Below are 13,889 nucleotides of genomic sequence, written 5' to 3' on the forward strand. Positions count from 1 at the left end.
ACAGTATAACTTGCTGCTATCATGTGCCAAGTCAATGCCAAAATTCAAAAAAGTTAACAATACTAGTATGTTTAGTATTGTATTAGTAGTACTGACACCTCACTTTGTAACTCTGTGTTCTCACTGTAATGTAGCCTTGACTTATACCTTTAAATACCAAAAACACTTCCAAGTTCAGTCATTCTTACAGGACTGTAAATCAAAATAAATATAAGAATCACACCACTGTATTTGTTGTTACAGTAGGGCATTTTGTACATTTTTTCTCATTTGAAATGAGTACTTTGTCGTTGTGCTTTGTTTTCTAATTGAAGGTTACAGGCCAATGTCTTGTTAATTCAGTGTTCTTATTCTAATGTTGCCTGTATGTTTAAATGACTGAAAGATAAATTTATACAAAGTTTTTAAAGCTCCAGTAATCAGAATTGCCTATGGTTTACTTAAGTGAGGACAGCTGAGATGAAAATTGGAATAAGCATGTGATTTGATTCGCTCTCATTGTTGGCCTTTGTGCTTATTCCACTTCTTTTAGTCAGTTCAGTCTAAACAGTCCTCATTTTGGATTTCTGTTTTTGCCATGGTATTTAATTATGTGCTGAGAACTGGAATTGAGAATTCGATGCTCTAAAAATTCTGTATAATTTTTACAATTTAAGTACATTTTGTCATCAGATAGTGTCAAATTATGTGATGGATGAATAAAATTTTAGCAATTCAATAAGAAACTTTAATGAATATCAATGAGTTTGTAAAGCAACATTGCACTGTTCTTTTTTTTTTTTAAGCAAAAGAAGCACATCGGTAGTTCTAAAACTACTGATGTGATTGTTGAAGTGATGAACTTTTCTTTCGTGTGTGTGTGTGTGTGTGTGTGTGTGTGTGTGTGTGTGTGTGTGTGTGTGTGTGTGTGTGTGTGTGTGTGTGTGTGTGTGTGTGTGTGTGTGTGTGTGTGTGTGGATGACGGGCTGTGCTGCACTCAGTGAAACACAGACAGCAGTCAGAGGACAGAAGTTGTAATCGCATGCATGTAAATGACACCAAAACACAGTAGAGATGCAGCATAGCTTTTTGTCTGTTAATTGAACTTAGGTGTTGTGAAAAAAATGTTTATAATGTTACGGAAAACCCTGAATAATTTGCATCCACATTTTTGGCAAATTCCACATTATTCTGTGGTTTATAGTTGTTTCTGTTTCATGATCAAATCCCATGATTCTGTCTAGTGTTTTCTGCATCACAAAAATCATAGGGCCTAGTATCAACCATCAAAACGCTGGTATTATGAGATATTCTATTGATATCTTGTGTTGAATGTCAGTTCAAATTCACCAAATTACAAGGTATTGTTGGCTTTTGGAAAAGCATCTAAGTACATTGGCTTGTCATCCTTTTTTGGATAAATGTAAGGCTCTAGGAAACACAGGATCCTTGTGGGCAGTCAGCTCTCCATTCCCAACAGTCCTGCTCTGTGTGTCTGGGCACGTTGACAAACAGCAGACACTCGTATGTCTGTCTGTCGGTGTGTCTGCTCACCATAGATGGTCACTAAAACTACAATAAGAGCTGTATATTTAAGAAAAGGGAAGATAATGACAATAATGATCATGGTGATGCTTAAGATGACAGGTGAGCTGGTTTGGAGGTTAAGGGTTATGATTAAGGGGTGAGAGAGGGAGGTTATAATGAAGATGATGATGGGGTGAACTGATGACACAGTGTGTTATTTTAAAAAGCTGGTTATAGAAGGTTTTGTGGATGAGCACTTCACTGTGTTTAGTGTTTATGTCTTTTCCTTCCCCTCCCACATTGGGCTGTGCTCAGCACTCTGCAGGGGACAGCTGTGCTGTCACTCCCTGAAGGCATGCAGACGGGACAGCAGTGATGCTTCATCAGCTGGGGGGATGAATATGAGGGTTGTAATTTTAACACTAGGGACCAAGTTTGGCTGGTTAAGGGGAAAGGGGGGAAATACTTCTGTATCATATAATGATACCTTTCCTTATAATTCTGTATGTTGACACAGATATCTATCTGTCTGTCTATCTATCTATCTATCTATCTATCTGTCTGTCTGTCTGTCTGTCTATCTGTCTATCTGTCTGTCTATCTATCTATCTATTAATTATTTGCTCAACCTTTCTGCAGAAAGGTCACAGCACTGGGTCAGCTACAGAGCAGCAACCCTGGAGCTTGTCTGGATTTTAGTGTTGTGCTCAAAAAGAGACAGTGGGACAGTCTTCCTACCCTGCTGCACACTGCTGTTTCTTGTATTTCCATACAATTTCATACAACAGTATGAAACCAAAAATTCCTGAAAAACGGTAAAAACACAGTTACCAAGTTTTTATAGCTCAAAAATTGAAAGGAAAATAGAATAAGGAATTGGAATAAATGACAAAGCACTAATAATAAGAATATTATTGTGGTGTAGTCATACATCGGGAGTTCCCTGGGCATTCCCATAACACGTGTGGAGGAGGCAGCACTGGTGAATGAAAGCTATAGGTTGATGCATTGATATAAAGAAGTGGTAACTGCACTAAAAAGACGCAGCTTGTGCAAAGAGAAACCTGAGCGAAAATAGACATAACTGAATATGGGGCAGAGAAGGCAGAAGAAACCTGCCTAGCATTAGCTTAATCCAATGTGGCAGCTCAGAGAAGCAGGTATATGTCTACTGTACTATCCAGCCCTCTCAGATGACCCAGCTTTTCACAGGAATGTTCACTCGCACTTGGAAACCACCGGTTATCTCTGCTGGCTGTTTACTCATGTGCAACTGGCATTCATAATGTTTTCACATGTAGAGCACACCAGGACAGTTGTGCATATGAGCAGTTTTTAAGTCTACTTCATAGAAAGAGAAACAGCGTGTAGGCTATACCATGATGGCAAACCTGAAACGTCTGGATAACGAGACACCTACTTTACTTTGCATGTTACTAGGCTGAGATGGGTAATATATTGATAGTATATCTAACATATGAGACTAGACATCATCTGGGATTTGGATGGCTACATTACAGCAAAGGGAAACAAATTCTGAACTCATTAGTAGCCGTTCTGTTATTTGCCTCTACCAGCTGCAGCTATCTCTTTTGTGGAAATATTTTAGGAAAGCACCATTTGTCATCCCTGCAATTTTGTACAATACTCATATTGAGGTATTTGGTCAAAGATATTGCTGATGTAAAATAACTGCAAAACATAACATCTCGCATAACCTGATGCATATAGGACATATCCTCATGAATCCGTCACCTTGTAAAATTTGCCTTATGACACTGACCCCTGGCCTCCTGTGGTCTTGCGTTGCAGAGTGCCGCGATGGAGGAAACCGTCATATGGGAACAGCATACAGTGACCCTTCACAGGGTGAGTGTTTACATTTTTCTTCAATTCAATTTCCCGCGTCTTTCTTTTGTCTGTTCCCTTCTTTCCTATCTGTCTGTCTGTCTGTCTCTCTCACATCCTAATCCTACAATATATCCTGTGTGCCCTCTCTCTCTTTCTCTCTCGATCTCTGTCTCTCTGTTGCTCTCTCTCCCCCTCTGTGTCTGTCTGTCTCTCTCTCTTTCAGTCTCTGTCTCAGTCTCTCTCTCTCTATCTTGCACTCTCCCTTTCTCTCTCTCTCTCTCTCTCTCTCTCTCTCCCTCTCTGTTGGGAGGGCCAGCTGCAGCAGCAGGATGTGTGTTACTGGAACAATAGTCATGGAACCCAGATGGCAGGAAACTAGGTTGAGGAAGACCAAAAATCAGCGTCTACTTCCTTTCTACTTTTTTCCACTTCCTTCCTGTTGGCAGTCCATGGTTTTGCTTTACACAGCTCTCGGGAAAGAGGAGAAGGATAGATTTGTCCTCATGCATTTTTCCCTGTATAACCACATACAGTTGCAATTTATGGATTGAGGAAGGTGTGATTCTCTGATTGCCCCTTCTAATCATCAAGTTTGCAAGTCATTTGCACACACATTCCCCTGAAGACAGCTGAAACCAATGCAGATATCAACTTGTTTGTCGAGACATTGACTTACTCATTATTCTTCAGCCATTAGGTGAGAGTAAACTGTGGTGGATTGACGTCGATGTGCTGTGGGACTGTGCAGAGTACCTGTCTAGACTGGCCTGCTTGCTGTAATCTAATTAGTAGCGGCTTTATTGAGGCTGAAGTAGCGGCCCAGTGTGGGCTGCGGTTCTCGCTGCTCGGCTGTGTTGTTGTGGTTGTAAGATTAGCCACTTGCATCACATGGCAGGCTCCCCTGCTGTCTGCACAAAACATAACAGCCTCTACGCTACCATGGAAACCTCTCAGCTGTGTGGAGGGACTAGCAGCAATCAGAATAAGACAAATATCTACAAATACCTCACTTTGTTATAGCACTGCGCGATACATGTATACTATATTGATTGTGATTTGAGACTAGATATCATTTGGGATTTTTTGGATATTAGAATATTGTGATATATGGCCTAAGTATAGACCCTTCCTAGTTTTAAGGGATGCATTGCATTTAAGAGATGTGATTTTTTTTTTTTTAAGTTAGCAGACATTTTTAGATGTTTGGTTATTTATTGAAGTAGTTGTATTATTTATATCTACCTGAGGGGTCTGAATACCTATATTACTAATCATTGTTTATTAAAAATCTCTTGTGTGTAAATATCTCATGAAAACACCAGTAGCCATCCCTTCAGTATTGTCACAGTTTTGATAACAAGGTGTTCAGTCAAAGTTTTGGGGAATTTGATTTTGTCTATATTACCGAGCCCTACTTGGTTATTTGAATTGATGATGATGTCCTCTTTCAGTGCCTTATTTCATGGCATCAAACACATCATATTAATAATGTACATATTAATAATGTACTGTGAAAATAGCAAAACAGTTTTACAAATGATGAGCCATCAGGAAGGATGCTATTTTTTGTTTACAGCAGTATTTGAGTGAAAGACAAGTCATAGTATATTACTGTGTCTCCCAGCTGAGTCACGTTTTAACATTGCGTTGTGTGTGTGTAGGCCCCAGGGTTTGGCTTTGGCATTGCCATCTCAGGTGGGCGGGACAACCCACATTTCCAGAGTGGAGAGACATCCATAGTGATCTCTGATGTGTTGAAAGGAGGACCTGCAGAGGGCCTGCTACAGTAAGTCTCTGACCATGTCTATATCAACTTTCTTTGTAGTTGTGTTATTCAACTAATAGTCAAAGTAGGTCCTTCTGAAAAATGCCCCCACTCCCCGTTTGTTTTGAGTTTACATAAGTGTTAATCTGCATAAATGTTAATCTTCAATATGTCTTTTTGTTTCAGAGAAAATGACCGTGTGGTGATGGTCAATGCTGTCTCTATGGACAATGTAGAGCATGCATATGCTGTACAGCAGCTCCGCAAGAGTGGCAAAAATGCAAAGATAGTAAGTTTTATATGCGCAAGCTTGAATTTCTATAAAGGGGATTCACAGTGAAACCTACTATTACTAAGCATGATCTCAGTTTCAGTTGCTTCAGGATGGTGTCTTTGCTCAGTATTCTGTTTTGAGCCAAGCGCTTCACACATTGTTATCGGTGATTTGTGTATTCCGGTAGTGCAAAATGAATTTTTGCCACTTTAACAGTCCCCTGTCTCTGTTCCCAGACTATTCGCAGGAAAAGGAAAGTGCAGATCCCTGTCTCCCGGCCAGGGGACAGGGAGACTATGTCAGAGCACGAGGAAGAGGACAGTGATGAAGACGATGGCTATGAACAGCACAGCGGCCGCAGTGGCCCAAGTGCCTATGGCGGAGCGAGTGGAGGCACAGGCACCGGAAGGCGTCATGAGCGTGAGCGCAGCAACAGCGGCAGGCGGGATCACAGTGCCTCGCGGGAGAGAAGCATCTCACCGCGCTCCGATCGCCGCTCACAAGCCTCCTCTGCCCCACCCAGGCCTGCTAAAGTCACCCTTGTCAAATCCCGCAAGAATGAAGGTGAGCACCACAGTGTTAGAGGATCTTTTTACTGTTTGAGCTCATTTTTACTATTCTTCTTAGTCTTATCGCCGTTGTAATAGAAAATATCCAAAACATTTCATAATAAATAATATTCATGTAGTTTGAAATTCAAATTTCAATAAACATCCATGACTTCCAGTGACATCACAGTTGATGCTGCCATATCAACTCCCAAATTCAAAAACTTAACTTGAACTTAGTACTTGAACGCCTGATTTTGGATGAAGATTAAGTACTTCGGGATCGGGAGGTTATCTTCAGACTGAAGTAGTGCGAGTGATGTACTGGGTGGAGGAGAGTCTTCGCAGTCAGTATGGTGGCAACAGCAAAACTCTCATGTCATTGCAAGCCTAAATGCACCTAAGATGAGACGAGCACTTGTCTGATTTGTTGTGAACCAAGTGGTCAGTAAATTGATGTCTCGTGTTAACATCGCTTTGCGGTTTTCATCATTTGTGAAAGCAGAGTACGGGCTGCGGTTGGCTAGCCACATCTTTGTGAAGGACATCTCCCCTGAGAGCCTTGCCGCCAGGGATGGAAACATCCAGGAGGGAGACGTTGTACTCAAGGTGAGGGAAGAGGGGTGTTGTCTGTGGGTAATAAAGGGGTTAGTAAAATGGATGGTGGAAGAAAATGAATGTGGAAGTAATTGGTGAGATAAACAGCTGAGGAGAAAACACTTTTGTGGGTGGAAGGGAGAGGTATGATTACTTTTTATTGACTTCAGAATCAGTTTGCTGTGGCAGTATGTGTGCTACTGAAAGCGTCTTGCAGAGTGAGGTCACAGTTCATTAATATGCCGGCCCACCAGCAGGAATACCTTACATTCCATTATTCCTTTGTTCCTGCCACTCAGTCACTGATGGGGAAAAACACCCCTTCACTTTAAGGAAATACACTCACAACGGATTTCAGTGTATCAGCTTTTCTTAAGTGAGGCAAAACCATGACCTAGACCAGCTAAAATAAATATTTGAATAAGGATAGGTGCCTTTACTTTATACAATATATATGATACATCTAAGCTCTTTGTGACTGCACTAAAAGCATGCCACCCAATTATATTATACATTTTTAAAGTTCTTTATAGCTGCTGCTACTTTTCTTTATTCAAGACATCATTACCATCAATGTGAGGGAGAACTAGGCCATTCACAGTTCCTCTTTGCCCTGCTGTGATCCTCCAAAGCACACGCCGTAGGCTTTGAACAGAAAATGTGCAGTGAAGATTGCATGTGTCTGTTCCGCTTTTCCAGATCAATGGCACAGTTACAGAGAACCTATCGCTGATAGATGCTAAGAAACTGATTGAGAGGTCAAAGGGCAAGTTGAAGATGGTGGTGCAGAGAGATGAGCGAGCGACACTGCTGAACATTCCTGACCTGGATGACAGCATCCCCTCCGCCAACAACTCAGACAGAGATGGTGAGACAGCAGACTTACAGCGTTGCCGTGTCGGACGGGGCAGGTGTTTGTCTACCTGAACTGTTTTGTAAAAGACGGTTTATTAGGGAGGAGGGATTATTTTGATCATAATAAACATTGTTTTTTACTAAGGCACCGTTGCAATGTTTGTGTTTGATCAGTGTCAATGACTTAATCATCTTCAATTCCACAGACATTTCAGAAATACATTCGCTGACATCAGATCATTCCAATCGATCCCATGGGCGAGGCAGTCGATCACGTTCGCCTGACAGGCCCGAGCAGTCGGACCATCTCCGTCACTCGCCACGCCAGATCAGTAATGGCAGGTAATTGAAACACACATGCACACATCACCCCACAAATCTGGTGATGGCACACAGCTGTCACTTATGCCACAGCCATATGTCCTTCCTCCCACTACTCCAGCTTCATACATCTTCTTCAAACCCACATGTGCTGAGCAAGTGCCTTGCCTCCTTAATGCATAAATCAATAGATAAAGACACAGCATGCATAAACAATCATGCTCCCTCTGGAACCGTCACTGAGTGCCACTGTTGCCTCGCTCTGGGAAAGGAGGTGGGGGGCATTGATCGATCTCTAGGACGACAAAGGTCTAGTTTAGCAGGGATACTAGTTTCTTTTCCTGTTTTCTATTCAGTAATATAGAGAAATAGCTGCATGTTTGTAAGGCTGTGTGTCCACTCTTAACCGCTCAGAGCACACAGCGCTAGTTGTTAAAATATTTAATGTTTAAGGAAAAGAACGCCATGCTTCAAACGAGTTTTCTGCAGTCGCATAGCAACAGGAGTCACGACCAGCAGTTTAGCGCCGCTTGAATATAAAGAGCTGCCCAGTGGAAATTATGAGTGCTGGAAAGAAGCATGGTATTTTATACGATTGTAAGCAGTGTCCTTTTGAGAGCTATATCACAGTTTATCTTAACTGTAAATACTCTAGACATAATGTGTCATTCTTTTATTTCATGTTAATATCCATGTTTCTCTCTTTCTCCCCCTCCTGGTATTTTGTCATGCTTTTTTCTTTACGTTTTGCCAGTTGGAGACTACAGTAAGTTAGCTACCTACAGCTGCAAGACAGTTAGAGTCTTTAGTGCTTTAGAGGCTGCATAGCTTCCTGTCTCTGACGACCAGGTATGTGGCACCAGAGGAACTAGAGGTAGCCGTGTAGCAAAATGAAGTGTCCTGACAGCTTCCGGCATTGCAGGTTCTCTGAGAGTGGGCGGAGCCGGTGCTTGCTGGGCAGGGCTGCGAAGCTAAGCTGATTGGATGGGGCTGGATGACGAGTGAATGACTGGACTGCTCTTGGTGGCTTGAAGCCAGCTTATAGAACAGGATTGGGGAGTAAGACAGTCTCATCAGTTTTGGGGACAGGCCGATACTAATGATGTCATTGGTTGTGTTGGCTATAGGCAGAGATCTAGGAAAGGCTGTTGGTCTCTGATTGCAGCAACAAGTTGGGTCAGATACTGTGGGGTAGGCGTGGGGATGGGAATAGTGACTAATGACACAGATCCACCTATGGGGCTTGGTGTCTTCAAGCCCCTGTTATGGATGCCACTGTCAAAGTTGGAGCTGATAGTGCTGACCCTGCCATTCACAATCATCTCTCCCCCTAATTAGCAAAATGTCTCACTGTAACAGAGCTTTTTTTATGGAAGGCCCATGGGGCAAAAACCATCTCGCAAAATTCTTGTCAACACAGCCATTTCTTACCTCTGTCTACACAGTGCATTGAAGCGGTACCTTTGCCCCTGGCGTCATGACATCTTTATGCACTTCAGCCAGTGCTTCCTTATATGCATTTGCCTTGCAGTCTACAGTTCCTACTTACATCACTTGCTCATTAATATGACAAAGTGCTTTAACGTGCTCCAAAATAATCATACATGCCAGGTGATCAACTCTATGTAAAGACATGCAAGTACCAATAATGATAAACTTTATTTATATAGCACTTTTGAAAAACAGGGTTTACAAAGTGCTTCTCAAAGCAGTGATGGCTGAGCATTGTTGGCTGAGCTGGGCAAAAGTATGACTTCAGTGCACTCTGTTAGGCGGTAATAAATGGCTTTGTTGACAAGTTCTTTGCAAGATGTTTTTTTGTCCCATCGGCCTTAAATACTTTTTTGACTTTTTTTTTCTTTTTTACCAGGTATGTAACCCACGTTTAGAAGAACAATAGCAGTAGTCCTAATGAGATGGTGCTGCTTCCTAGAAATTGTGCATAGAGCCCATATTCCCATCAACCCCTGTAGCTCATGAATGTTAGCTTAGTGCCCTGTTGCTGTTTTAGTTGTCTGGCTTCCTAGGTGCTTGTCTGTCACGATGCCACTAGATTAACCTGCAGTACTGCCATTCATCAGACTAACAGTATGAAGTCCCAAACTGTGGAGTAACCATACTTGTCTCAATGCAGGAAGAAGGCAGGTTCACTCTTGCACAGATTACTCCCAATGTAAGTGATTGCATTCCTCTGATAAACTGGCAGTATGTACGTGCTTTGAACATTTACCAGTGCAGAGTTTTAGTTGCTCTTCTCATGTCTACTTGACTGGCCCATCCCTCTTTTATCTCCATGGACCAAAACATTGATTCTGGTGTTGAAGCACTGCATTCTTTTCATGCATATAGCTGTCTGGATGTAGGAATTACAAGTGTTTAGTGGTTTTGTAGTATAACACACTTAAGTTTGGTAAGCACAAGTTGTCAGGAAAGTAGCAATAGCAAGGATTTATGTGGTTCTGAGCTTAGCAGTAACTGAGGATAGCCGTAGCCTGCCCGGCCCTATACTCTGATGTAAGAGAATGCATTTACTATCTTCCAATTTAGGAAGGAAAAAGGAATTTGACATACTTCCCACAGAGCTTTGCTCCAAGCCAGATGGTTCACATAACCTGATTGGCTGTAGGGCTTAGTGGCATTCTTTTCCCCGTCCCCAGGACACGACACTGTGCCATGTTTTTGAATGCACCAGGTCATCAAAAACGCCCTTCATCCAAAGTGTCTCCCAGTGTGCACACTCACTGCACAGGCAAAAGGCTCTCTATGTTGTCTTTCAGGGAATTAAACTCAAAATCCTCTTACTAAGCGTCATGGTCCAACTAACAGAGACATTTGTGTGAGTAGTTCATTTTGTGTCTTTTTTTCTATTTGAAGAATTCCTTTATCTTTGTAGTGTAGAGAGATCGGAATTTTGCTACTGTATTCTTTTCCTTTTACATTGTTTTTGTTTTTTCCAGCATCTAGTCAATTTCAGTTCAGTGGTTAATGGTTTGCGATATTGGAGAGTGAATAGGATTCTGATAATGTGATAAAATTACTGCAGCTTGTTTTTTTTTCAATTTCTGTACATGGGAGCTGTTGAGGTAGAACTATCTTTTGCACTGGTTTTGTGTTCCTTTGCAGTCACATCTCTCTTGCTTTCTTGCTTTCTGATTCTAACTTTGTCTCTTTCTCTCTCTCTCTTGGTCTCATTCTCTCGCACATATGCACACTGTAAGAATCTCTTAAAAAGCAGTGAGGAGATTGAACAAAGGGGTGTGTCAAATGGTGTTTGTCAGTGTGTAGCCTTTTTTTTTTCACGATTCTGTCCTGAGCAAGCCACAACAGATTTAGGCCACAACACACAACCCCCCTTCTCTTTCTCTCTCTCTCTCTCTCTCTCTCTCTCTCTCTCTCTCTCCCCCCCTCCCTCTCTCTCCCCCCTCTGTGCTTCTCTCTTCCATGTTACCTCTCTGTCTTGTTTTCTCTCTTTCGCTCTCTCTTATTAGAATTCTGTTGTTATTCATGCTCAGGTTGCAGCTCTCATTATCCCTCCCTCCACAACAAACTCTCAAACAGGCCACTCTGCTGCTTACCCCGCTGATGTTGTACCAAATTGCACAGATCTACTTTGTGTGAACCAGTGAATTATAGTGAGAGTTGTGGGATAAATTGAGGAGCTTTTAGAAAAGGCCACCCTTTGGCGCAGTATAAACAAGGTCAGCAGCTGCACAATTAACAAGTTTAACCTCAAGTGTCAGGCTGTCATTTTGGGCCACGCATGCTATCCTTTTTTCTGGGTAAGCATGTGTGTTTTACTTTGTGAATTTGGGTGCTGCTGGGGACCACACTGTATCTTTTCATGCACAGCAGTACGAGAGCGGGTGTGTGAGAAGTTGCCTCGTCTGGGCTGAGAGCAAGATGGTGGCACAGACTGCACCTTCACATTCTTTTACAAAAGCCTCTGAATACAGCTCAAGTACTGTGCCAGCAGGCAGTCATGTGACCACACTGGAATTCAACCATTGTTTTAAGCAGCAGAGCTTTTGCTTGACCGTTACACACACACTCATACACACACACCATCTATTTGCTGCTTATTTTATCCATGTTAAACAGGAACTTGGACTGAAAAGTATCCTAAAGAAGAGTTTATGTTGAGAGGCTTGGTCTCATTTTCAGCCCCCCACCCCCCCGAACTCTCTCTCTCTCACACACACACACACAGACGCACACACGCACATGCACACACACACATTTTCATATCCAGAAAGCTTCTTGGTCTGTGTGCTTTTCTTGGATGTGTTGCTCTTTGGTTAAGCCAGTGAAGTAAAGTTGTATCAGTGTTAAAGGAGAATGTTATTTGATAATGAAAATATTTATAAACCCTGTCTGCTCCAATAGAACTTGATATCAGTTTGTGGTGAGTGTGGTTTGCCACTGATTCACTGTATATATTATGTAGGCTGTACAACTTAAAACAGTCAGTACAATAGAGGTGAAAAGGCCAGTGAGTTCTGAAGTGGTAGGCAGTGTGCATGGTCCTTTTTGACAGAGTCACACATCCTCCTCTTAACTGCTTATTGTTTTCTCATCCAATTTTCTGCCCCTGTGCCCTTATCATGCATTCCAGGGTCCATACTATTTCCTGTTGGTTTCTTCCTAGCATCTGTGTCTTCCTGATGATTTCAGTTGAAGATATCTATTGTAATGGCAGCGACAGACACTTACAACACACATTACTAACTTACGCTTATACACAGTGACATCATCTCTACTGTGGTTAAGGCTTTTTTCTGGAATGCTTTGTTTTGGTATCATAACAGTATTAAACTTTGGTGCTTTCACAGATATATGTCTCATAGCAATAGTTGAAAACCCCTCCAGGTGCGTTGTGCAGAGTAGGGCTGGGTGATGTATCGATATTGTATCCATATTGTGTATGGATATTGCGTAGGGATATATTGTCATGTTTCACTGTTTCACTCCTGCATTTGTATCACAGCTCTTGCAGAAATGCTCATTGATTTATTGGTGGGAAGATACTGGATATTTTTATGTCTCAAAAAATATGTAGTAATGACTGTCAGAAATTTCTTACGTGTAAATATCTTATGAGAGCACCAGTAGTCATTCCTACGATGTCACCACAGTATTAATATTGATGTATTTGGTCAGCGATGTCATATTTGATTTTTGTCCATATCACCTAGCCCTGTTTGAGAGGCCAGAAAAAAAAACATGTACCCTCTTTACCTTGTAATGAATTGTCATGTGTGATATTTATTTGTTGCAGCCATAGAAGTCGGGATGAGGATCGCCTGTCCAAGCCAGGGGCCATGTCCACACCAGTCAGAGGCTCTGATGATGGCGTGCTGTCACAGGCCAGTGACCAGGCCAGCTCCAGAGATGACAAGCAGTTACCCCCACTGCCTGGTACGCAGCCCGCTGCACTTCAGCACATCAGTCCTCACCCCTAGGGATCAGTGTGCTCTTTTCCCCTTGTCTCTGTGTTCACCACCCTTGATACTGTCTCCATCTCAGTCACCTTGGGGACAGTAAAGCTCTCATAGCAACGAGATACAGGCTAAGGCTCAGTGTGGTTTAATTCACAGTGTACTTGTTCTGTTTGTTTCCACCGCTCTGTCACTATATGCTATGTCAACCATTGTCACGGTTTACAGCACCTAAAAGCAGAGTTTTCTACAAATCATGGCTGTAGTGTATTGTTTATTGATTATTCAGAAATTGAAGTAAAATTCTAATACTGCGAAAATTGAACTGCAAAAATGTTATTTTCATCTCACGACCCTCAGTGAGAACTGCCCCGACGGCTGTGTTTTTGGTCACTTATGTCAACATCTCAGGGGGAAAAAGTGTTTTCATATTCTTCTTCTTTTATTTAACTGCTACATTGATTATAGCTAATATTTTCACTTTCACGGTAGGTTTTGAGCTGATTTATGTAACTCGCAAAATCACAAAAGTGATGTGGTGCTGTAGAAGATCTGTGCTTGCTTCCTTGTGTGCACTATGAGTGTGTGACTGCATTGTGTTTGTATTGGTGGCAGAACCAAAGCCAGTTTATGCCCAGCCTGGCCAGCCTGACGTGGACCTCCCAGTCAGCCCCTCTGATGCCCCTGTGCCCAGCGCTGCTCATGATGACGGCATCCTCAGGTAACTGACTCAACTT

General features: G+C 42.2%; 1 protein-coding gene across 8 annotated transcripts in view; it reads left to right on the plus strand.

Annotated features, from left to right (window-relative positions):
• Positions 1 to 13,889, plus strand: part of tjp1a (tight junction protein 1a) — a 62,937-nt gene that overhangs the window by 19,967 nt on the left and 29,081 nt on the right. For 4 of the 8 annotated variants that reach the window (XM_030045272.1, XM_030045287.1, XM_030045304.1 and 1 more), the window contains exons 2-10: positions 3,319 to 3,375; positions 5,019 to 5,143; positions 5,309 to 5,411; positions 5,633 to 5,960; positions 6,450 to 6,553; positions 7,241 to 7,409; positions 7,603 to 7,738; positions 12,993 to 13,132; positions 13,768 to 13,873. In XM_030045272.1, coding sequence (XP_029901132.1) covers positions 3,319 to 3,375; positions 5,019 to 5,143; positions 5,309 to 5,411; positions 5,633 to 5,960; positions 6,450 to 6,553; positions 7,241 to 7,409; positions 7,603 to 7,738; positions 12,993 to 13,132; positions 13,768 to 13,873 — 1,268 coding nt within the window. Of the gene's footprint in view, positions 1 to 3,318; positions 3,376 to 5,018; positions 5,144 to 5,308; positions 5,412 to 5,632; positions 5,961 to 6,446; positions 6,554 to 7,240; positions 7,410 to 7,602; positions 7,739 to 8,471; positions 8,484 to 9,851; positions 9,891 to 12,992; positions 13,133 to 13,767; positions 13,874 to 13,889 lie in introns of all 8 variants that reach the window. The other 4 variants (XM_030045264.1, XM_030045278.1, XM_030045296.1 and 1 more) reach the window with 3 other exon arrangements.

This window comes from Myripristis murdjan, chromosome 3, assembly GCF_902150065.1.
Source record: "Myripristis murdjan chromosome 3, fMyrMur1.1, whole genome shotgun sequence".
Lineage (NCBI taxonomy): Eukaryota > Metazoa > Chordata > Actinopteri > Holocentriformes > Holocentridae > Myripristis > Myripristis murdjan.